Source organism: Penicillium angulare, assembly GCF_028827245.1.
Source record: "Penicillium angulare strain IBT 27051 chromosome Unknown utg000007l_segment0_segment0, whole genome shotgun sequence".
Taxonomy (NCBI): Eukaryota; Fungi; Ascomycota; class Eurotiomycetes; order Eurotiales; family Aspergillaceae; genus Penicillium; species Penicillium angulare.
The window spans coordinates 974936-999458 of record NW_026623166.1 but is presented as its reverse complement, the minus strand read 5'-3'; the positions used below and the strand labels follow the sequence as shown (position 1 = coordinate 999458).

The window sequence follows — 24523 nt, the reverse complement described above, 5'->3', positions numbered from 1 at the left end:
AATAGTGATTTACTGTATCTGAGATATAGTAATCACGATAAAAAACTCAGTTATGGGCATTGGGAACTTGAAAATTGCGTGCGATTCATCTAGCTATACATGATTTAGTTTATCTAACAAACTGATCTGCAAAATCTGCACCTAATCCAATATTTTCGTAGTGCTTCCGAGCTGCTTCCAACTTGCTGAATACATCCTCGACCCCAAGAGGGACTCCATCAACATCCACGTAAATATACGCGCCCGTAACATGAAACAAGGTGTACATTTCATTTACCCCGTCCGGAACCTCCAAGGTATGAATATCACCAGGAGGTTCAAATGCGTAACCACCTTCTTCAGCCCACCAAGGGTGCTCAAGGTAGTGCCAACGTCCTCGTAAGACAGTTGCGTGAACGGGACCTGTATGGCGATGTCGTGACAGAATACCGCTCTTCCGCACGCGAAGAATGTTGACAAAATAGCCGTGAGAGACGTTGAAACATAATGGTCGGAACCAAACGTCTTTCGCTTGAGGAACCCATAGGCGCTCGTCGCATTCGAGGTCCATTACCCCGGGAACGACAAGGTCCTCTGGGACGTTGGGTAGTTTTGGCCCACGATACGCTTCGGCGGAGCAGTCGCCTTTCTCTGTGGTGGCGTTGTTCATTGTGTATTGATCCTTATTTTAAGTTGTCAAGTCAGCTCTCTTAAAAAGTTATTCTCCACTGTGAAGTTAGGTGACATACCGTGGCAGGAACTTTGTTTCAACAAGCCGACGATGCAGAGGATCCCTTTATCTTGTTACAGACGATTCGATCGCGATCGCGAAATGGTGATCAATTGCGAGCCTTTAGTGTACGGGTGGCGTTGCTTCCTTTTTATATATGCGATTGCTCATCATGAGAAATCTTCGGGCGTCAACGGCGGCGGACTGGATCCCCTAGAGCAGCCTCATCTTCTGGGCCCATACTATTGACTGTGGAGCCTAGTATGTAGTTGACTGTCCACTTCTTTTTCTAATTCCTCACTCAAAGCGAGCAGAACCCCCCCCGCAATGAGTGGTATCCACAGTGACCCCACACCCTTCCCCTCACGGCGTCAATGGCGGCATTCCATGTTTCTCTACGGCGCCAGCGATAATGCCGTTATATCGGCTTGATATAAGAATGACTTTGAAACATATGCCCCCGAGGGTGTTTCTTTCATTGTTCTATCATCGTTCAACATGGCCGTCGACGAGTTTGTTTCTCGCTCCCACATCCTTCACCGATCCTTCACAGAGAGCCCTGCCAAGATCATCGCCGGTGATGGTATCAACTTGATCCTCGAAGATGGTTCTCGAGTGATAGATGCAAGCTGTGGCCCCTCTGTTTCTTGCTTAGGTCATTCGCAGCCCGAGATCACAAAAGCAATCGTGTCTCACCTTCAAAATGATATCGCATACGTCTATTCGGGTTCTCCATATACGAATGGCGCCACGGAGGAGTTAGCGACAATGCTCCTAGCCAATAAGCCTGGAGGTCTCTCAAAGGCCATTTTCGTTAACTCGGGGAGTGAAGCGACTGATGCTGCTCTTAAGTTAGCTGTGCAGTATTGGCACGAGAAAGGACAACCGCAGCGAACCCACTTTATCGCACGCAAACAAAGCTATCATGGTAATACTATCGGCGCGCTGTGCGTTTCCGGTCATGAGTCACGACGGGCCTACTATAAGGATTTCATGTCGTCAAATGTCTCGTTCGTTGATCCATGCTACGCCTATCGGATGAAGCACGATAACGAGTCTGACCAGTGCTTTGTGGATCGCCTCGCGCGTCAATTTGAAGATGAAATTCTTCGCGTGGGACCTGATCGAATTGCCGGATTTATTGCTGAGACTGTTAGTGGGACTACTTTGGGCTGCTTGACGCCTGTCCCCGGGTATTTCAAAGCTATTCGAGATATCTGCGACCGGTACGACCTTTTGCTGATTTTGGATGAGGTAAGATCATAGTTATCCCATCCTTGTATATCTCCATTCGAAACAAAATTAAGACAATGGGACAAGTATCTAACGCCCAGAGTTCAGATTATATGCGGAATGGGAAAAACCGGCACTATGCATGCATGGGAGCAAGAAGGTATTCGCGGCCCTGACATTCAGACTATTGGCAAGGCGCTCGGGGCCGGCTTTGTTCCTCTGTCTGGAGTCTTGCTCCACGAAAAGATTTTCGATTCTCTGTCGGCCGGATCAGGAGGCTTAGCACATGGCCACACTTTTCAGGTATATTGTAAACCAAAGCATCGGATAGTTGACGATGTACTGATTTGATCGGAATTAGGCTCATCCTCTTGCTTGTGCGGCCGCTGTTGCAGCTCAAAAAATAATCTCCCAGGAGAGACTTGTCGAAAGGGCGAACTCCAGGGGACAGAAACTTGAAGCCCTGCTACGGAAGGAAATCGAACCTCTTCCGTTAGTAGGGGACATTCGAGGCCGTGGCCTGTTCTGGGCCGTTGAGTTTGTTCTTAGCAAGGACGACAAGACGCCCTTCCCCATCGAAGCCAACTTTTGTTCTCAGGTTGTGAAACAAAGTCTGAAGATGGGATTGAATATCCTTGGAAATCTCGGGCATACTGGTGAATACCAGGTTGATCACATTATGCTTTGTCCACCATACACTGTCACGGATGGAGAGCTGGAGGAGATTGTGGCTATATTGAAAGCTGCTATCATCAGAACGGGCCAGCCTTTTATGGAGAGTTCTTAAAATATACGGTCATTTTCGATCTTCCCAAACAATGGGCAGTTACAGATCACTAGTTAAGAAATATCAGAGCTTGCCATCCTGTCTTTCCCCCACACTCATGAGATTTAGATATTAGATAAAGTTTGTATAATAATGTAAATCGGAATATAAAATTGTCCGCCCTGGGTAAGGGATGGGCTTTTTAACTGGGTTGACTAGTATATCTTCAGGAACTTTTTTAATATCACATCCGACCAACGCCGCGCAAGTGCAAGTGAGAAAAATAAAAGAAAGCGAAATGTTTCACATCATGTACAAGATCCCGATCATGCCGGCAATGTTCGCTCGGCGTTGCGCAATGTGAACAGGATGACCTTCTTCAATGAAGGATCCACATCCTCTGTCTCAGCCAATGGCTTCAACCAATTGACCACTTCTTGCGCAAGTCCAGCATCCAGCGGCTGTGATTCCTTGAGAAGAGCAAGTGAGCTACCCAGGGCACGCGGGAAATCTGGTGATGTGACTCTTACGCCCGCAGTTGGGAACTTGATGTAACAGATGCGAGTCCGAGGACTGGTAGGTTGGCTGCTCTGCAAAGTCTCCACCACGTGTCCCAGGATTTTGCGCAGACACGGCACATCCTCAAACTCCAGTACCATGTCATAGAAATTGAATGCAAGTCGATCGTCGTTGTCAAAGTTTTTCATAGCAGAGTCAAAGATAGCCATTGGGATGGCACCGCTAAGGGCCGGGGTGGCATTGAGTGTCTCCAAGGCATTCTCGTCAACTTCATCTCCAGGCAAAGTCGGGTTGATATCCTCTTCGGTGATTTTGGGCAATGAAATCATGTCGGCATCGTGGGCATCTAGTCCCGGTTGCTCAACGGCCTTGGGTCGTTGACTGGCTGTATCCAATCCCAAAATCTTTTGGCGGGCGACCAGTTTAGCAACATAGATCAATTCCAGCTTCGCGTATTGAATCCACAAGTTGCGCGCATTCTTGCAGAATCGTAAACCACGTTGCATGAAGCTTCGGGCCTGAGTCATATCCGCATGTTCGTCGAGCGAATATTTCGCAGCGTAGATCCATAACTCGGCGTTGGTGGGATGGAAGCGTAGAGCATCGGTGAGGATCATCGAGAGCTTCTTGTAGGCTTTCTGCTTCCGTGTGTATTCGATATACTGAATCCAGATGTTGACATCACCGTGAAACTTGCGTGTGGCACGATCCAGAATGAAAAAGATTCGTCGTTGACCGTTGTGTCCGCCCGATCGAATTCCCATGCGCTTCACTCGCTTTTTTCGTAGGGACTCTAGGTTGATCTCGTATTCGACATATCGGACAAAGTCAATTGGCTTTGCGCCGCGCGCATTAAGCTTGTGTTCAAAGTCCGATCGCTTTTTAATAATGGAAGTAATTTCATCCTAGGAATTTTCGTGTTAGCTCAGGATCCACTCAATACCTTTTTTCTTCGCAAGAGCCTACCTTGGAGAACAACTTCTTCTGCTCATATTCTTTCAGCTCCGGAACGGACTTCTCCAGGTAAAACCGAGCCTTATCTGTGGCAGCGGACATGGTGGTGGACCTTTTTTCGTTGTTTATACGAAAGAAAAAAAAAGTTGACTTTGAAGCGTGTCGATCCCGCAGTTTGACAAAGCACAGCCTCTAAGCCTAATCGGGTTAGCCCCTACCGCCTTCTCCAAGGCCACTCTGGAATCAACCGAGGGATCCGAATGTTTTCCTCAGGGGCCCTTTCTCAACCAAGCTCACTTCTCGACGCTCTTTTTTTGGTTTCTTTTCTTGTCTTGTTTAATTCAAAGCTACTCTCCTTATAGACCCTGGGCGGAGGGCTCCTTCGTTTACACCATGGCTCCCAGATTCAAGGATGGAGATGCCGTGGTTACTGTACGTGCAGCCTTCCCAAAACAATGCGATAAGAGATCTCTTGACACTTACATCCATCTTATTTTAGATCAATGCCAAATGGGTGTCATGGACCCACACCGCAGTCGCATATGCTGCTTTCTTCAGCGCCTTGATTGTCGGTGTATCTCTACATTATCACAAGATCGTCCAAAACGAATACTTCGGCTACCCCGATGAATGGTTTCCCTCCGTGTCCGCGACAATTGGTGATCGATACCCCGAGCGTGCTTTCTTCCAGGTCTTCATTGCAATGACTTCCGGTCCTCGCTTCCTCCTCGTCTTCCTCTGGTACGTGCTTACCGCGCGTCCCAATTCGAGTTTGCCGAAGATCGTGGCAGGTGTGGGTATCTTCCGAACTCTCACATGCGGTGGATGGACCTATGTCACTTCTACTGATGACCATGACTGGCATGATATTTTTATGATCTCCTATCTGGTCGCGACCCTACCATGGACTCTGGGCTGTCTCGCACTCAGCCCCAACAACCGCCGCGCGGTCAAGTACCGCAAGATCACGGCTAGTCTCTTCTTCGGAACCTTGATTCCATTGATCTACTACTTCATTCAACACAAGGTCCACAAGGTGGCTGGTGGTAAGTTTTATTCTTCCGGTTTATAGAATGCTACTCGCGAAATACTAATTGATTCTCGCTCTAGCCTACACCCGCTACGCTTTCTTTGAGTGGTCCTTGATCTTGTTCGATGTTGGATTTGATGCTATTACAGTGCTCGACTTTGAAGGATTCGAACTGGTGGTCCGGGATTTGAAGGGCATTAGCAGAGGGTATGTACCGTGGCTTCCGAAATGACACCCACGACAAATGTATAGTGCATAAAACACATTGGTTATGAAAAAGCACTTTGTTTCTAAATCGATTCTTTCTTTAGGCAGTTGAAGACGACTGCGGACTCTGTCCTTGAAAAAGAGTGTGTATAATCTTATAATCACATGGTCCTGTTCCCGGAGGCTAACCAGTAGTTTAGGAAGGGCAAGCCTATGGGTAATACGTTCGGCGAAGGCTTCTTCTGGACTGAAATCCTTGATGCGGCTTCCGACGTTTACAATGGATTCGTCTTCTGGACCATTGTCACCGGTCTTCCCGTTCTGGTGTGGTACTTCCCTCTTTGGCACATGGGTATTTCCGGCTACGAGGTCGCCATTGTGGCCTGCGTTTCTCCTCTACTTTTCGCCATTCCCTCTTTGAGATCTCTCGCCACCAAGAACTTGCGTCTTCTTCATCTTAGCTCCCTTGTGGCTCTCCTGGCCTACAAGTTCGAGGACCCTGCCAACCGCCTTTTCATCGTCGCGTTTGCGTTAGCTACTTCATGTGCCGCATGGGTAGCTAGCTTCTTTTCCGAGCGTGGAAACACCCCTCGTCTTGAGGCTCGCATAATGGCCTGGGGTATTGGTCTAATCATGTCCGTTGTTGCTAAGTTCGCTTGCGCCACCAACAACCCTCTCTGGCCCGTCATGCACAGTGAAAATGGTGGCTGGAACAAGATCGGTCTTTTGTTGGCCATCTTCGCCGTTCTGCGCTCTCAGAGGGGATCTATCACTAGTGGAAGTGACTATCTGCCATCCAGCGGCAAGAAGGGTTCATCTCTTCTGGCTGCTATTGGATTTGGTGGTCTCATGTTCGCTATTGTTTCTCTTCTTACCGACTCCAGCACCATGATCTCATGGGTCTGGGATGGGTACCCTATTCGTGGACCCATCGCGGTGCCCCACGGTGCTGTTACAATCCTCTTCATGGGTGCCGGTCTGGTTTATGGTATTTTCCGCCCCGCTGTGGCCGGTAGCTGGACAGCGTATGGCCTTGGCTCTATAGGTGCCGCTCTTCTGACTTATTATCACCACTGGACCGGGTACTATGGTGCGCTTGCTTTCGCTTTCTACACTATGGCCGTCGCCCCCGTCATTATTACCTCCGCCGTCCGCCACTCTCCTGCCAGCACCTTTGGTCTTGGTTTCATTCTCTATGTTTTCCTTCTGCTATTCCATGTTTGGGTTGTTGCATACGCCTTCGTTCCCGGTGGTCCTCTCGTGCGTGAGCACACCGATTGGGTCATGATCACTACCATGCTTTCCATCGGTGCTGGTGTCTTCTCCGCTGCCACCTCTAACTCCGGTCGCTCTCGCAACAAGCCTGTCAGCCCCAACAGCAAGAGACAGCGTTCTTACTATATTTACGTTCTTGCTGCGCTGCAGCTTCTCTCCGTGTCCGTCGCCTACCTACGTTTCCCCACTAACGACTACCAGCCTCACCACCCTGAGGAGAAGGTTGTGACCGCTGGTATCTGGACCGTGCACTTCGGTCTGGACAACAACATGTGGGCAGCCGAGCGCCGTATGCGTGATGTCCTTGGTGAACTTGAGCTCGACGTCATTGGTTTCCTGGAATCGGACAACCAGCGCATCATCATGGGTAACAAGGATGTCACTCAGTACATTGCCGAGGACCTTGGCTATTACACCGATTTCGGCCCGGGCCCTAACAAGCACACTTGGGGCTCTGCTCTTCTCTCTAAGTTCCCCATTGTCAACTCGACTCACCACCTCCTCCCCTCACCTGTTGGTGAACTCGCTCCCGCCATCCATGCCACTCTCGACATGTATGGCGAGATGGTTGACATCGTCGTCTTCCACTCCGGCCAGGAAGAAGATCCCGAAGATCGCCGCCTTCAATCCCAGTATCTCGCGAACCTTATGGGTTCATCTCCCCGTCCTCTGATCCTGTTGAGTTACCTGGTCACCAAGCCACTTGAGGGTAACTACAACACCTACGTCAGTGAAACGAGTGGAATGAATGATATCGATCCCACCGACTGGGACAGATGGTGCGAGTACGTTCTGTTCAAGAATATCCACCGTACCGGATACGCCAGAATTAGTCGTGACACCATTACCGATACTGAGATCCAGGTAAGATTATCTTTCCTTTCACACCCCGATCACGATAACCAAGTACTAATCCATTGTCACAGGTCGGTAAATTCGTCGTCGGTGAGCCCGAGCCAGAAAACGAGATGCGTATTCCCGAGGAAATGGTGCCAGTTGGTCGCCGTTTCCCAGCCTTGTTCCGCGGAGAGGGTGTCCGTGGTCACCGCTATCACGTCTTCGATGAGCCCCGGTACTGGCAGTAAGGACTACCATAATATCCCGCATGCAATAGTGCTTGCGAAAATGACTTCTTTTCCTTTTCTATTTGCGCATGTTGTAAACCTGATGATTGCTTTGCTTGTTATATGTGATATATTTTCAGCTAAAAAGGCGGTTCATTTATTATATTTGAATTGGTGGTTAAAATCAATAATCTAGTTCAAGTTGAATAAATGTGTATCTTAATACTATCATATCCTCCCGAGGTCCAGGGCTTCATTAGATCCCTACAAGGCATCGTGATCTGACCAGCTTCAACTTGGAACTTTCAGCCTTTTGGGGTTGTTTAAATAATCCAATTAAATATCTTACTTTCGGACTTTTTTTGCAAGGGAAATTGAAATCATCGCTACGTGTGTCGCGTTTTCAGAGTTTGGGTTCTTGGATGGCTTTGAAATTGAAGTTTCAATATTTTCTCTGATTATTTGAGCTGCCTAAGCACTGTGAAGGGTGTTCGAATGTTATGAAAGACTGAAGCAGGTGATGTGATGATATGGCTTCTTATGGACGTGCTTCTACAGGTGTATCGTATCATCCATTATACTATATTCCAGGACTATTCAAAATGTTCCGACCTGACGTCGGTGATCCACTGTACTAGTACTACTAGTAGTATTTGAAGGCAACCACTTTGCGGAGACTACTTAAGCATGTTGACCCGTGGACATGAAATGGGAGCCATACTCGAGAATTACAACTAGTATCTCACAAGAAGAAGCTATCTCATTGAAGGAGCATAAGCTCGAACACCGATATTGCCATATAAGCGCTAACTCAAGGTGTACTAGTAGAGTAGCACGCTCACATTCCAGAGGAGCACAAGCTAATTGCCTGATTTGACGGATAGCTCTCCAATTCTCTCTCAAGTGCACGGACACTAGATCATGCGAGGCAGCTTTGAGTCTCCTGATGAATAGGTAAGCTGGCGCCGAGAGCACAATAAATTCCTGAGGAATGTCTTGTCTTTTTTTTGGTGGTGGATATATTCATGAAGTCCGAGTCTAAACGGATAAAATTGATGTCATGATGATAATAAAGTCTTTCAAGGGCGCCAATTTCAGAGAACATTAAAATAGAATATTTCCCGGGTGTTTGTTCAACGTATGAATATTCTCCTAGGGCGGGATCCCCAGGCTGAATTCTCCCTTTGCAATCCTGAGCATCCGGGGAAACGTGTCGATCTTACTTTGGGTGGGTATCATTGGGCCACCTATAGAGTGGCCGTGCACCGGAATGATTCGAGTACCAAGAACTTTGATTTTTAATTCAAGGAGGAAGTAGGCAAACTGGTTTGGTTTATTATACTCAAAGTTAGTTCAGGTGATGGTCTTATTCTCTGGTAGATGTTGTCATAGAGTCTTTCAATGTTCTGTGCCGAGTAGTGTTCTTTTAAATACAAGCTTGAATGGCACTTTTTCTGGCCATTGTTCTTATGAAAGCTCGCCCTTTTGGAATATTATTACAAGTCAAATATTTGGCCTAATATTGCTTCATTTTTGCGCGGGGCCTCCCTTGTGGATTGTTTGATTCCCTCTTGTAAAAGCTGGACCGTTTCGCCAGTCCTCTTTACCACAAGATATTTTTTCCCTTATCCTACACCTGCCTATATTTTGCATGCACCCACCAATTTTTAGTTTCTATTTGGTACTAGAACCTTGGAGGCTATTTCTTTGAGAATTTTCCTTGATCTTTGGCCTCAGCCTCGAGTGGCCACGGAGAATATTTACCGTCTCTGTTACTTCTTTGACAGAGACGTCAAAAGAGAACGAGAAGTGGATATTTGATCCACTCTCTTTGTGTGAGTCTTCTTTTGAATTATCCTTAATCGAGGCTAAGAGGTCGAACTAGTATCAAAGAAGCCGATGTCTGCTTATTATACAACCACCTCTATCATCCACCCTTCAGAGATTCACACTCCAGACTTCTCTTCCTCTCAAAAAGTTGGACACATTATACAGTGAGTGGACGCGAAAAGCCCCAGTCCTTTTGTTGCCCCATTATACATATGATCTAATAAGATAAACTAGGAAGTGATTCAGGTGGATCTCAACATGGGAAACAAGAAGCGCAAAATCAAAGACTCCGAGAAGCAGCAGAAGAAAGAATCTTCCGATGAGAAACCACCGGAGAACAAGCGTCGCAAAAAAGCCAAGTCGACACCACCTCCTGGGAGTTCGGCGATTGAATCCAAGTCTGAATCCAAGTCCAAGTCTCCAGTTAAGACTCCAACACGAATTAAACATCCGCGCGAGATATCAGAGGAATCACGCATTGGAGTCCTGGGATTTCCAGTGGCTGAAAAGCCAATACCCCTGCCACAGAAACCTATGAAATCCTTGCAGATCAAAAGCACTACCGATCTTCTTCAATACCCTGTGAAAGAAGATGGAAGAGGCCTTCATGCCAAAGTCAGCAAAGACCTTCAAACGGAGACCGTGACCTTTCAGCCCACAACCAGCCTTGGCCCCGGTTGTTGGCCTGAGATCAGATTCGGAGAACATGGACCTATGCCACGATGGACTCTTAAAGAGAGCAAGCAGGATATTCGAAATGGCAGGGACCTTTCTATTGATTTGATTCGGACTCATAAAGATCGAACCAATATCATAGGAGTTGACCAGTATGCCCACCCTCCTTCTGGTGATTGGAAGATTGGTCTCGGGACGCTTGAATGGAAATTTGAGCCAGGTCCTCCTGTAAAGTGGAAGGGATTGACGGAAGCGCAGCTCTATGAATTTGCATATCTATGTCTCATGGATGCTCTAGGCGATTATCGGAGCCGAGAGACTATTCGTTCGAAAATCCGCGAAATGAGATTCAGATCTGTCCGCAATGTGCAAGACCCATTGCCGCCCCCACCTGCACCACCAAAAGTAACCCACTTTGGACCAAACCCGGGTATTACTGAATGGCCGAAGATGCCCCCTCCGGTGCACGGAGCCTACACTCGCTTTTTCAACGATTACTGGCGCCCTACTATGGGCCTTCATACTGATTATAACAGGGGCCTTCTTCGAGTCAAACCTGATCCTGGGGGGGCCTCAGACAATCATTTTTTGACTTCTAGAATGTTTCATCATCTGAAAGGAACTTTGGGCCCGGAACCAGCGAAAATTAGCGAATCGCGCGATCCTAAAGCTTCCATGTCGCCAGTGGATAGTGTGGCTAGTAGTGAAGGAAGTGAGCCTCGGAAGTCTTCTCTCTCTAAAGAATGGGACCCGGAAAAGGCGACTGGCCATTCTAAACATCTTAGAGCTGGCGGAGTTGTCGCAATGAGTGAGTACAGATTTCTATATTTCTTCGTGGTCATTCTCATACTTAGCATGTTTCTTTGTCTTTTCTTATATGCTTTCAAAATTATCAAGTGATGTAATTTAGGAATGGGTCAATACTAGGACACTCTGTTGAAGCACTAGAGGATATGGTCATTATGTCCTGTCATCTCGTCTCAGAGATCAGATAATCAAGTCTATCTGATTTGCGTCCCTGGAATAGGCTGCTGATCGCTAATTGGGCTCTGGGATATTGTATGGCTATGCAGAGGGGGAGATACAGTTCACATTCTTGCTATCCCTTGCATTCCACATTCTTACTGTTCTTTCTTTTCAAAATGATCTCGTGGCTTGGTATTAACCGGCCCCACAATTTTTCTTTCACAAAAATAATGAACCCTCGCTTACGAGGGTCCGCCACCCATATGGAACAGATCACCCATATGGAACATTTTTTCTAAATCTTACCACAACCACTATTATCATCTACCACACCACCAACAATGCCTAAAACCAATAAAGATATAGAGAACCAGATTCAGCTGGCAATAGAGTCTCTCTCTGAGCAATCTAAGCCTAATATTAGGAAGACTGCGCGAGAATTCGCGGTTCCTGAAGGCCGTCTTCGTCGGCGCTGGCAAGGTGGAAAATCGCTTTTCCAACGACAACCTAATGGCCGGAAGCTTAGTATTGCACAGGAGAAGGCTTTATGTGAATATATTGATTATTTTGATGCGGTCGGAGCATCAATAAATCGCCGTCAAATTGCTATTGCTGCCGATTCAATTCTGGAAGAAGATCATACCGACACCACCACAGATCCCCCACAAATTGGCGACCATTGGCTAAAGCGTTTTCTTAAACGGTATCCTGAGTACTATATACGACGTCGGCGAGCTCTTGATGTTGAAAGAGCTACTGCACTGGATAAATCCGTTATAGAGAGATGGTTTCAAGACTATCAACGTATAGTGGCTAAATATGGCATCTGTCAACAAGATATCTACAATTTTGACGAAACTGGCTTCCAAATTGGCGTCGGTCGCGATCAATTTATTATCACAAGACATCCAAAAAAGAAGCTATTTAATGGCTCAGTTACCAATCGCGAGTCTGTCACTGTTTTAGAGGCTGTTTCGGCTGATGGCTTTACATGCCCACCGCTGATTATTCTAAGCGCTAAACAAGCATTACTACGTTGGTTTGATAAAATTGAAGACGACGAGCATCTTGCTATAACTGATACTGGCTATATCAATGATACATTAGCATATCAATGGATTCAGCTGTTTCATAAATGGACAATTTCTCGTACCATTGGGAAAAAGAGGCTAGTTTTATGCGATCGTTTTGGATCACATTTAACGCGTCAATTTGTTGAATTTTGTGAGAAGAATGATATCATTCTATTCTTCTTACTCTCACATACTAGCCATATACTACAACCTCTCGATGTTGGAGTGTTTAGTGTATATAAACACTGGCATAGTGAGGCAGTTGAGGCGGCTACAATGACTGGATGCCGTAAATTTTCAAAGGATGAATTCCTACATTCAATCAGTGAAATCAGACGCAAAACCTTCCGGCCACATACAATCAAGCTTGGGTTTAGATTAACTGGCCTTTGGCCAATTAATTCTAAGCTTATTACCGATGAATTGGATTCGTACGATCCATATTATGATAATATATCCCGGGAAGATACACCATCAGTTAACTCACAAAATACTGAGTTTAGCACCCCAAAAACCGCTGAGAGAGTTCGAAGAATTAGCGATCGTATTAATCAATATGATCCTACTACTCAACGTTTTAAAGAAGGGCTAGCAAAGCTTGTAAAGGGTGCTGAGACTCAGGCAATGTTGGCTGTCCAACTGCAACGGGAATTCGATTCTACACAAGCTATTATGGGAGCACGTCACGCTAGATATGATGCTTCTCGCCGTTATACGCAAATCACTGGTATTATCAATTCAAGCCAGATCAAAGAAATGAAGCTAAAAGAATATAAATTGACTGAAAAAGCCGATCAAGAAAAGACGAAGCGGAAGTGGAAGAAGATATTGGTTGAAATTAGGAAGCATGGAAGAGCCAAAAAACGCCGGGGAAATTAACTTGATTTTGTATTCTAATATTAAAATGGCTGATTGATTTGTTTATTATTTTTAGTTAATTAATTAACTATATGGTGGTGTGGTAAATAGTAGTTGTAGTACGATTTAGCAAAAATGTTCCATATGGGTGATCTGTTCCATATGGGTGGCGGACCCTCGTAAGCGAGGGTTCATTATTTTTGTGAAAGAAAAATTGTGGGGCCGGTTACTTTGTACTGTGACTAGTAGCTAATCATCATTACAAGCTCAACAGGATCTTACTAAGTCAAGAAATCTAGCAAATCGAGGCCTACCAGCTGTCCATGATCCATCATCATCAAAAATAACAACAACAACATCATACACAATTGCAAATTCGTCATTACCTTCATCATTTGCAAACTCTGAAAAGCCCCTTGAAACTAAAATTAAAACTAAATTGTTACATAAAGACACGATCATGTTAAGCGATGAAATTGATAGTGAAAGAGCCTATCGTAAAAAGTGCCAGCAGATTTGCAAGGATCCACTGGAACGACAAAAATATTTCCCCGAGCCCAAGGCAGTTCGGAGGGTCAGGACTTGGGCTGGTTTATCGATCCCACACGCTAGAAAAAAGTACTGGAAAAAGACTCGGCTTTTGCCTTCTATTCCTAAGCTGGAAAGACCTTTCCGAGTGTTTAAAACTAGTAAAGTGAGTTTTTGGATGTTTTGAAGTAAGAATGAAGCTAACAGCATGGATTAGAAAAGCCGTCAAAGTTGGAATATGGTCGAGTGGTGAACCGTTGTGAATGTGAAATGTCTGGGCAATATTAAACTTTGGTAGACTTGAATTCATAGACTTTCAGTATGGACAGAGTTTCCTAGTAGATATGATGTTATAATTGAATGACTGCTTAGGTAGTTTTAAGTCATACTATAATTTCAACATTTGAACAGCTTATAGATGTGAATATGTTTTGATTGGTCAATATCACGCATGTCACGTGAGGCTGACCCATCAGTACAAACTGCACAAACACTGTCTCTCCCGACAAAGGCAGCGAGCCGGGACTGACATAGAGAGCTCTCTCCACAGACTCAGTGGCTTATTCCTCTATTCCTTCACCATTGGCTAGTGCCGAGTCAATACCAACTGGCAGAAAATGATTCATCTTTAATATACTCATATACCACTTACCCTTGACCCGATTAGACGTGTTTACCGTCATCGCAAACACGGTCAATCAGACGCAGTCGCTGACGGTTCGCCGTTGACGGCAACCGAGCACAATGTTTACCTTCACCCCATTGTTGGGCGCGCAGTTGTCGCATTCGAAAGCGTCTCAGTCGATATTAGAGCTTGATGGCGGCATCAAAATCCTTGTGGATGTTGGTTGGGACGATACATTTAATACCCGCGACTTAGCGGAGCTCGAAAAGTCAGTTCCATCATTTACATTTCGGTCAATTATCTGCTCGCAGGCTAAACTGATTTGACTACAGGCATATACCGACCCTTTCGCTCATTCTTCTCACCCACGCGACCCCCGCTCATATTGGTGCCTTTGTTCACTGCTGTCGGACATTCCCTCTTTTCACCCAGATTCCCATATATGCGACAAGTCCGGTAATCGCGCTTGGACGAACAAGCTTGCAAGACCTTTATGCATCTGCGCCTCTCGCAGCCACTTTCCTCCCTCAAGCATCAATCTCCGAGCCGGGCGCATCCTTGACACAATCCGCCGTGGCCTCTAATGGAGATGCTGAAGGGAGCACAGACGCCTCAGCCAGCACAGGACGAATCCTTTTACAGCCACCGAACGCCGAAGATATTGCTCGATACTTTTCTCTTATAACACCTCTCAAATATTCGCAGCCCCACCAGCCTCTTCCATCGCCGTTCTCGCCGCCCTTAGATGGGCTTACTCTTACAGCTTATAATGCCGGACACACTGTTGGTGGAACAATATGGCATATCCAACATGGGTTGGAATCCATTGTCTACGCTACGGACTGGAATCAAGCTCGCGAGAGTGTCATGGCGGGTGCCTCGTGGTTCGGTGGGTTGGGTGCTAGTGGCACAGAAGTCATCGAACAGCTGCGGAAGCCAACAGCTTTGATCTGTAGTACGAAGGGGGGTGACAAATTTGCTGTTACCGGAGGTCGCAAAAAGAGAGATGATCTGCTTCTTGAGATGATTAGGAGCAGCCTTGCAAAAGGTGGTACTGTGCTTATTCCCACAGACACCAGTGCTCGAGTGTTAGAGCTGGCTTATGCATTGGAGCACGCTTGGCGCGATGCGGCCTCTGGCGAGAAAGAGGACGTTTTCAAAGGCTCTGGGTTATATTTAGCTGGGCGTAAAGTCAACACTACCATGCGTCTAGCTCGCAGTATGCTCGAGTGGATGGATGAGAATATCGTTCGTGAATTTGAAGCTTCCGAAGGTGCTGATGGAGGCACGGGTCAGAAGAATGGCGGACAGGGCCAAGAGAAAGGCAGCAAAAGCGCTGGACCATTCACTTTTAAGCATCTCAGAACCGTCGAACGCACAAAGAAACTGGAGAAAATTCTCTCCGAGAAGGGACCAAAGGTTATTCTTGCGTCTGATACATCATTGGCATGGGGATTTTCAAAAGAATCTCTTCGCCAAATCGCCGGAGATCCCAATAATCTGGTCTTGTTAACAGAGTCATTCCGCCAAACAGCATCTGAAGTGCAACTGCCTCCAAGTTCGCTATCTCTTGGAGATACTATTTGGCAGTGGTACGAAGAGCGACGCGATGGCGTAGCTCTAGAAAAGGCGTCAGATGGCGAATTACTCGAGCAAGTTCACAGCGGTGGGCGAGAGCTGATTTGGACGGATGTGCAACGAGCTCCACTCGATGCAAGTGAACAAATGCTATATCAACAGTATCTAGCTACCAAGCGGCAGCTGGAGGATACATCTCAAGTCCGAGGAGGACAGGAAACTTTCGAAAATGCAGCGGACGCACTGGATGATCGGTCTAGCTCGACTTCGTCAGAAGACTCCGATGAAGAGGGCCAGGGCCGTGTCCTTAATTTCTCAACCTCCCTAGCCCACGCTAATCGAAACAAGCTGGCACTTACCGATGAAGATCTGGGTATCAACGTTCTTTTACGACGCAAGAATGTCTACGACTATGATGTGCGTGAGAAGAAGGGACGCGAGCGCATGTTCCCGTATGTGGCACCGAGAAAGAAGGGCGATGAGTACGGTGAATTCATCCGACCTGAGGAATACCTTCGCGCGGAGGAGCGTGAGGAGATTGATATGCAACAACGGCGATCAGATGCACAAACAAAACTTGGACAGAAACGACGATGGGATGAGGCTACTGGAGCCGGTGGTCGAAGGCTATCTGGCGGTGCAGACGGTCGCAAGCGCCAGCAATTGACCAAAGATGGCCAAAGAGTTGATTCAGGTGCAGGCGATGATTATAGTCTTGCATCTGATGCTGAAGATGGCGACGGAGCTGTATCTTCGGAAGATGAAGTTGATGTTCAGGGATTCGAGGGCCCCGCAAAGGCTGTTTACACTACGAATACAGTTACGATAAATGCCCGAATTGCATTCATTGATTTCATGGGCTTGCACGATAAGCGCAGCTTGGAAATGCTGATCCCTCTTATTCAGCCTCAAAAGCTGATCCTTGTCGGTGGAACCAAAGCAGAGACCGCGGACTTGGCGTCGGAATGCAAGAAGCTCTTAGCAGCTAAGGCCGGCGTTGATGTCTCTGCCTCTGCAGCAGATGCCGCAGCCATCATTTTCACCCCTAGTAACGGTGAAGTCGTCGACGCTAGTGTTGACACAAATGCCTGGATGGTCAAGCTGAGCAATAATCTTGTGCGCCGGTTGAACTGGCAGCATGTCCGCAGCCTTGGAGTCGTTGCTCTCACCGCTCAATTGCGAGGACCTGAAATCCTCACCGAGGATGGAGATGTTGACGCCGAGGCAGCTGCCAAGAAGCTGAAATTCGATGGGGAGGGGAATTCTTCAGCAGTCGTTCCTACTTCAAAAAGTGTCACTAAGTCCGGCGATAAGTCGGATGTATTCCCTCTTCTTGATACTCTACCCGCTAGCATGGCTGCTGGCACAAGATCTGTTGCCCGACCACTACACGTTGGTGATTTGCGTCTCGCTGATCTTCGCAGACTCATGCAAGCAGCTGGACATATCGCTGAGTTCCGGGGTGAAGGAATTCTTCTTATCGACAAATCAGTTGCTGTCCGTAAGTCTGGCACTGGCCGAATTGAGATTGAAGCCTCGGCACAGTCAGCTGCGTTCTCTACTGGTCGTGATGCTGGCAGCTTCCTAGCCGTCAAAAAGAAGATCTATGAAGGTCTAGCTGTTGTGGCAGGAAGCTAGACGACTCATGTACTTTTATATTATTTCTACATGTACTTTCAAGAACCTATTTACGAATATCATTACCGTCGATACTATCATGATCCGAGCTAGTATGTAGTCTGTAAGGAGATATGGACAAACTTCAACTTTGAATTATATGAGCTGCCATTTTCAAAAAAGGCTTAGTGGGCATTGCCCTAAATACTTTCCAATTTACCGATCTATGATCTATTGTCTAAAACCGCCCGTGATCCTGTATAATACCCAAATCAAAATTTGCCTTAACCCATTTTTGCACAATGCTTTACACATGTTCATTGATCTCATGATCATTCTCATGTCCTTCATATTCATCATCTTCAGATGGAAGTTCACGAATAATGTCATTAGTCTGCGGACCCGTGTATTTTCTAAGTTGACCGATACTCTTAGCTCAATTTCAAGGTTTCATCATGTACATCAACATCAGTGGAACTTGAAGTGTATCAACAAAAGACTTACCCGCTTGCCGCAACCCACCACCAAACCATCGCGAACATCGCAATAAATGCAGCAACGCAAATAGCGTAGTTCCTAATGAGAGGGGTCAATCAGCCAGTTCAAAGTATAGAGACGCCAAGGAAAGGAAGGCCATACATATTAGCCTTGGTCACAGGAATCTGACTCGGGAAGAACAGAATAGTACTGATGAACAATACCCAAACAACAGCAATATAATTGATAAGTGTTCCCCATCTCCCGAGCGTAAAAGGCCCTTCAACAAACTTGACCTTCGACTTGTAGATTTGATGTGCCAAAATAACAGACACATAAGAGAGATCCAGCGCTGGTGCCGTAACACTGAAAATGGCGGTCGCCGTCTCAGTCGAGCCGATAGCGATGCAGTTCAGCGCAATACTGAAAATCACCACGAACCAGACTGCATTAACTGGCGTATGTGTATGCGGATTAACCTTCGAGAGAAATGCAGAGAACGGCAGGGCATTATCTCTGGCAAACGCATATGCCATCCTGGTATCAGCCAGCATGGCCGAGCAACCAGTAAAAAACTGTACGAGGATAGCAAACGCCCACATGAGTGTACCACCTGCTTTCCCGCCTGCATTGAGGAAGATTTGTGCAGCTGGTAAACCTGTTGGGGTGTTGAGGATGCCTTCGAAGTCTGTGAGACAGAAGCACATCGAGACTGTCAGGAGCCAGCCGAAGACACCGCTGACCATGACGGCCGTTTTGATTGCTACGGGGCCGCGGACAGCAGCATCGTGGGTCTCCTCTGACATACTTGGAAGGGTTAGTTATTGTATGTTTGGAAGAGTTTGGGGACTTACTGGGTTGTTCCGTCGTAATCGGTCATTGTCCATGCTACTGATAAGAAGCCTAGGAAGAAGGAGAAGACTTTCGAGCCCCACCCGGACCCATCAGTGAAGTGGGTAAAGACCCACGAGGCTGGTTGTTTATCTGGAGTTAGGCATAGTAGCGCGATACAGATTGCGATTGTGGCCGTGACTGTTTGAGTATTATGTTAGGTCCACGGGTATGATCAAAGTGGAAAGCCAGAGGCTCGCTTACTATTGATAGGAGCGAACCATAGAATGATGCGATGTAATGTCTTTGTTGTTGATGAGCAGATAACGCCAAGAACACACAATATTCCAATTGAAACCAATACTGTGTGGAGCGCGGTACTGTATGGGTGTTAGTATGATCTTATATCCCTATTCTGCAGGGGAGATAAGGTGAGACATACGGCGAATAAGAATATCTGCCATCAACTAGATCCGAATTCATACTGACGCAGGCGAGTAGCATTTGACTGACCGTATATGCCACACTAGATACCCCAGCTGTTTGACCAAGCAAGTTGCACCATCCTTGGATCCACGAGAAGACAGCGACTTGATCCTTTGGTACGACATGTTTCGTGACAAAATACATCCCGCCTGCAGTTGGATATGCAGAGACCAGCTCTGCTACAGAGCTTCCAATGCACATTGCCATGCAGGAGCCGATCAACCAGCACCAGACTGCAGTTGCAGGCCCACCGGCTGATAAAGGCGATCCGAAGGTTGCAGGGACTGAACCGAGGACTCCAAGGATGGATATGGCATAGGAGACGGTTGACCATTTGGAAAACTCTCGACGAAGTTCCTATTTCGCAGTGAAAAGAGATTGATTAGCGAATATGCTCGGGTTATCTCTATATTCGAGATCGCGGGCGCCGATACCTGCTTATAGCCAATACGGGCTAACAAAAGCTCGTCGTCATCTTGTATAGTAGCCATTGGAGGTAAATCAGACGGACCAGGATTCTGACAGGCCTCAGCCTGTTTGGCTTTGTGATCTGAGTCTTGGGGTTTTATAGTTAAATTCATAGCTTCAAAAAAATACGATTGTAGATCGTACAAATCAGGGGAACTAGCAAGCACGGGAGGAAAAAGCAAATATTTAAAGTGGAGGCTTGAGCGAAAAACAACCCAAAGATAAGAGAAAAAAAAGAGAGAGAAAAGAACCCACTTGACTGCAGCACTTACCCTACGGAATACTTTGCGGTGTTATATCTAAATGTTGGCCACCTGGCCACGGTGACGCCAGATGGAGGGGCTAAGGTCCGATCCAGGAGACTCGACAAAGAGACGGTGAGAATGAACACGGCACAAAGACAGTCAAACGCTAATATCGGCACTTTTTGTAATGAGTACCTCGATAAACCTGGATAGTGAACAAGCCGATAAGCGCGAATCAATTGATTCGAGTGATGTGCTGCACTGGGTCGGATCCAGTCAGGAATTTACCGGAGAATCATGAACGAATGATAGGATGTCGGGAAGGTAGAGAAGACATTTGTGGCTAGGATACATGCAGGGGGAAAACTAGGTAATTAAACGACAAAATTGTGATAGAACAATACACTCTACCGGACGAATATCGGAAGCGTTGATGGACTTGATCCGAGTGGACTGTGGTCGGTTGTGGGCTCCGACTTGACATATGTAGTTTAGTTTGGATGTATGGGCACGACTTCGAAAGGGAAAGCCTTGAGCGAGACATGTGGGATATACAATGGATGAGTGCTTCCATGGTGGGTATTCGAGACCGATGACAATTGAAATGGAGTTTATTAACATATAACTCTCTCCCATAGTATCAGATATGATGAAGGAGATACTCTTTTTATGCTTTGCGGGTTCCACACGTTCCACACACGTGAAGAACCTCGGAGCCAAGTAATTCCGTGGAAGGTGTAAAGGTGGTCAATCCGGTATATCGTCAACATCGCGGGGTTTACCTTGTTGTCCGTTTCTTTTTCTCCCCGATAATGCTTGATTTGTTTTCTTAATTCACCCCCTCTGCATGACTCGCCATGGCTGACCCTTCAATGTACCACGCAACGGGCCAGCGCCCCGAGGACCTCCCCAACCCCCAGTCCCAATACCCAGCTGGTTACCCTCCTGGTACAGCTCCTGGTACAGCTCCTCCGCAACCCGGAGCTGCCTATCCCAATGCCTCGCCTAACCAGTGGTCCGCATATGGCTCTCCGCAACCTCCGCTACAACAATATCCAGGCCAGTCCCCCGTCGGGGCATACAATGCCCCTCAGCAACAACAAATGGCCCCCGCAGATCCAAACATGGGAGGTTTGGCCTCCCAGATGAGTGGTCTAGGCATTGCAGGAGACGCAGGTGCAGGGACAAGAACACACAAAAAGAAGCATCGTCATGCTCATCACGATATTGGAGGAGGCTCTGCTGCTGCTGCTGCCGCCCCACCATCAGTCAACGATGCAATGGGAGCCGGGGTTGCGCAGCCTGCGTCTCAATTTCTCAACACTGGCTTGAATCAGGCTTCTCAGCAAGTCTCGCCGTTAGTTGGAGCCCACACAGGACAGCCAGGTCAACCATCTCCCGGTTTTAATTCACAGCCAGGCCTCCAAGGTGGTCCGGGATCCGTACCCACACAAGGCCGAGTTGATCCAGAACAGATCCCCAGCATCCCTCGTTCGCGCGATATACCGGCTCAGTACTACTTCAATAATGTATACCCGACGATTGACCGACACGTTCCTCCCCCCGCGACCATTCCATTTGTTGCCCACGATCAAGGCAACTCATCGCCAAAATATGCCCGCTTGACACTCAACAGCATCCCCGCGACCTCAGACTTCCTCGCCCAGACCGGATTGCCAATGGGTATGATCCTACAACCTCTCGCTCCCCTCGACCCGGGAGAGCAACCGATTCCCGTCTTAGATTTTGGCGATGTTGGGCCTCCGAGATGTCGACGATGTCGTACCTATATCAACCCTTTCATGTCCTTCCGATCGGGCGGTAGCAAGTTTGTCTGCAACATGTGCACATTCCCTAATGATACCTCTCCGGAATATTTCGCACCCCTCGATCCTTCCGGCACGCGTGTGGACCGGATGCAACGACCTGAATTGATGATGGGCACTGTTGAATTTTTGGTACCAAAGGAATACTGGAATAAGGAGCCGGTGGGACTGCAGACTCTCTTCTTAATTGACGTGAGTCGCGAGTCGGTGCACCGTGGATACTTGAAGGCTGTTTGTGAAGGTATTGCGGAGGCATTGTATGGTGAAGATGGCGCGGCAGATGGTACCGAAGGCGATGAATCTTCACGGAAGGTACCATTAGGGTCCAAGGTCGGAATTGTCACCTTTGACCATGAGGTTCATTTTTACAATCTTGCAGTATGTCAATTCTTCTCAGTATGAAAACAAATGATCACTAACGGGCCTTCTAGTCGGCATCTGAACAAGCGCAAATGATGGTCATGACTGACTTGGAAGAGCCATTCTTGCCATTGAGAGAAGGACTTTTCGTGGATCCATATGAAACGAAGTATGTAAACACTGATTTGAAACGCTTTTTCAAGGTGCTAACTATCAAAACTGCAGGTCAGTCATTACTTCGCTCTTGAGCAGGATACCCAGTCTCTTTGCGCACATCAAGCACCCCGAGCCAGCATTACTCCCGGCACTCAATGCTGCATTCTCCGCACTGCAAGAAACTGGTGGCAAAATTGTTTGTTCCTTAGCTAGCTTGCCCACGGCTGGCCCTGGCAAGTTAAGTGTACGAGAGGACCCTAAAATTCATGGAACCGATGCGGAACGTAAACTATTTACCACCGAAGATGCTACTTGGAGGAAAACAGCAAGCAAAATGTCCGAGGCCGGTGTGGGTGTGGATTTCTTCATTGCCTCGCCCGGAGGCGTGTACATGGATGTGGCAACTATTGGTATGTTGTATTTAGATAACAGATTCAGTATGACCTGTTAGCTAACATCGGCACGCAGGACACGTCTCGGCTACTACTGGAGGAGAAACGTTCTTCTATCCCAACTTCCATGCCCCTCGAGATCTTTTGAAAGTACGAAACGAGATCGCTCATGCCGTCACACGAGAGACAGGTTACCAGGCCTTGATGAAAGTGCGTTGTTCCAATGGTCTCCAGGTATCTTCGTACCACGGAAACTTTGTGCAGCATGCTCTTGGTGCCGACCTTGAAATCGGTAGTATCGACGCCGATAAAGCTATCGGTGCGATCTTCAGTTATGATGGGAAGCTTGACCCCAAGCTGGACGCTCACTTCCAGGCTGCGTTGCTATACACATCTGCCGATGGTCAGCGACGAGTCCGGTGTATCAACGTCGTTGCTTCTGTTAATGAAGGCGGTATGGAGACTATGAAGTATATCGACCAGGATGCCGTAGTGGGAGTTATTGCCAAAGAAGGTAAGTTGGCCATCGAGGTACTGCATATAATCTCTATCTCTCTAACACAATCTTTGCAGCATCTACCAAGTCACTTGACAAGTCTCTTAAAGACATTCGGGCGAGTATCTCTGAGAAGACTGTCGACATTTTCAGTGGATATCGAAAGATTTTCTCTGGGTCTCATCCTCCTGGCCAGATGATTTTGCCCGAAAACTTGAAGGAGTTCTCCATGTACATGCTGAGCTTGGTCAAATCGAGAGCATTCAAAGGTAAGGTAGCAGTGTTCAAGTAAATGGGATTTTCAAGGCTGATTATTTTGCTTTTTCTTTACAGGTGGCAACGAATCATCAGATCGCCGGGTTCACGACCAGCGATTGATCCGTTCATTTGGCTGCACTGAGTTATCACTTTACCTGTACCCTCGCATCATTGCCATTCATAACATGCAACCGGAAGATGGATTCGCGAACGAGCATGGACAGCTCCAAATTCCGCCATCCCTTCGTGCAAGTTACTCTAAAATCGAGGAGGGTGGTGCCTACTTGATCGATAACGGCCAAACCGTATTACTCTGGTTACATGCACAGGTCTCGCCTAATCTATTGGAGGATCTCTTCGGACCAGGAGAGGCATCTCTCCAAGAACTCAGCCCCAACATCTCGTCACTTCCAGTGCTGGAGACGCATCTGAATGCCCAAGTTCGCAACCTGATCCAATATTTCTCGACCGTGCGCGGATCCAAGGCCGTGACAATCCAATTGGCTCGTCAAGGACTGGACGGCGCAGAATACGAATTCGCCCGATTGTTGCTGGAGGACCGGAACAACGAAGCCCAAAGCTACGTCGATTGGCTGGTGCACACCCACCGCCAAATCAATCTCGAGCTGGCGGGTCACCGCAAGAAAGAGGAATCCGCGAGTGAGGGTGCGTTGTCCAGTTTGTCAGCGATGCGAGCACCATATTGGTAAGCCGCAGGACAGCGCACAGGGCCACACCAGGCCCCCAACAGGTCCATTTTTCCTTTCGGGGCTACCATCCAGGTCCCATCCTATTCACTCCGGGCCTACATTGGGCTGCAGGCTGCAGGTACCCCTCCTTCGCTCCCCTCTCCACCAAACGAAAAAGCAACGGGAAGGTAGATACACTCTCAGCGCCATATGGGGAAATGTGACTCAAGTGGCTGATAAGTGGAGCCCACAACAGAGAGGAGGGGAACACCGTAATGTGGGACATCGGAGAAATCTCTTTCATTTTCTTCTTCTGTACACAGTATACCAGG

At 47.4% G+C, this 24523-nt stretch overlaps 9 protein-coding genes across 9 annotated transcripts; 6 read left to right on the top strand and 3 right to left on the bottom strand.

The window, feature by feature from the left end:
- Positions 1 to 109: 109 nt before the first annotated feature.
- On the bottom strand, positions 110 to 649 carry N7478_009634 (2,4'-dihydroxyacetophenone dioxygenase family protein; the record flags this gene model as incomplete). Its single annotated transcript, XM_056925848.1, has 1 exon — positions 110 to 649. One exon carries the CDS (start codon positions 647 to 649, stop codon positions 110 to 112), a length of 540 nt encoding a protein of 179 aa, XP_056775218.1.
- Positions 650 to 1207: 558 nt separating this feature from the next.
- N7478_009633 (uncharacterized protein) lies at positions 1208 to 2729 on the top strand (the record flags this gene model as incomplete). Its single annotated transcript, XM_056925847.1, has 3 exons — positions 1208 to 1963; positions 2051 to 2245; positions 2304 to 2729. The coding sequence occupies 3 exons, from the start codon at positions 1208 to 1210 to the stop codon at positions 2727 to 2729; spliced, it is 1377 nt and encodes a 458-aa protein (XP_056775217.1).
- A 305-nt stretch (positions 2730 to 3034) lies between these two features.
- N7478_009632 (snoRNA-binding rRNA-processing protein UTP6) lies at positions 3035 to 4283 on the bottom strand (the record flags this gene model as incomplete). Its single annotated transcript, XM_056925846.1, has 2 exons — positions 3035 to 4132; positions 4194 to 4283. The coding sequence occupies 2 exons, from the start codon at positions 4281 to 4283 to the stop codon at positions 3035 to 3037; spliced, it is 1188 nt and encodes a 395-aa protein (XP_056775216.1).
- A 291-nt stretch (positions 4284 to 4574) lies between these two features.
- N7478_009631 (uncharacterized protein) lies at positions 4575 to 7778 on the top strand (the record flags this gene model as incomplete). The annotated part of the gene is made up of 6 exons (XM_056925845.1): positions 4575 to 4613; positions 4681 to 5227; positions 5292 to 5418; positions 5523 to 5561; positions 5619 to 7557; positions 7620 to 7778. The coding sequence occupies 6 exons, from the start codon at positions 4575 to 4577 to the stop codon at positions 7776 to 7778; spliced, it is 2850 nt and encodes a 949-aa protein (XP_056775215.1).
- Positions 7779 to 9845: 2067 nt separating this feature from the next.
- N7478_009630 (uncharacterized protein) lies at positions 9846 to 11162 on the top strand (the record flags this gene model as incomplete). The annotated part of the gene is made up of 1 exon (XM_056925844.1): positions 9846 to 11162. The coding sequence occupies one exon, from the start codon at positions 9846 to 9848 to the stop codon at positions 11160 to 11162; it is 1317 nt and encodes a 438-aa protein (XP_056775214.1).
- A 407-nt stretch (positions 11163 to 11569) lies between these two features.
- Positions 11570 to 13180, top strand: N7478_009629 (transposase; the record flags this gene model as incomplete). Its single annotated transcript, XM_056925843.1, has 1 exon — positions 11570 to 13180. One exon carries the CDS (start codon positions 11570 to 11572, stop codon positions 13178 to 13180), a length of 1611 nt encoding a protein of 536 aa, XP_056775213.1.
- A 1251-nt stretch (positions 13181 to 14431) lies between these two features.
- Positions 14432 to 17528, top strand: N7478_009628 (cleavage polyadenylation factor subunit CFT2; the record flags this gene model as incomplete). Its single annotated transcript, XM_056925842.1, has 2 exons — positions 14432 to 14580; positions 14645 to 17528. 2 exons carry the CDS (start codon positions 14432 to 14434, stop codon positions 17526 to 17528), a joined length of 3033 nt encoding a protein of 1010 aa, XP_056775212.1.
- Positions 17529 to 17814: 286 nt separating this feature from the next.
- Positions 17815 to 19298, bottom strand: N7478_009627 (uncharacterized protein; the record flags this gene model as incomplete). Its single annotated transcript, XM_056925841.1, has 6 exons — positions 17815 to 17920; positions 18012 to 18083; positions 18147 to 18791; positions 18839 to 19016; positions 19080 to 19195; positions 19258 to 19298. 6 exons carry the CDS (start codon positions 19296 to 19298, stop codon positions 17815 to 17817), a joined length of 1158 nt encoding a protein of 385 aa, XP_056775211.1.
- A 1573-nt stretch (positions 19299 to 20871) lies between these two features.
- N7478_009626 (Sec23/Sec24 family protein) lies at positions 20872 to 24212 on the top strand (the record flags this gene model as incomplete). The annotated part of the gene is made up of 6 exons (XM_056925840.1): positions 20872 to 22218; positions 22272 to 22369; positions 22426 to 22766; positions 22825 to 23262; positions 23322 to 23513; positions 23578 to 24212. 6 exons carry the CDS (start codon positions 20872 to 20874, stop codon positions 24210 to 24212), a joined length of 3051 nt encoding a protein of 1016 aa, XP_056775210.1.
- Between the last annotated feature and the right edge of the window lie 311 nt (positions 24213 to 24523).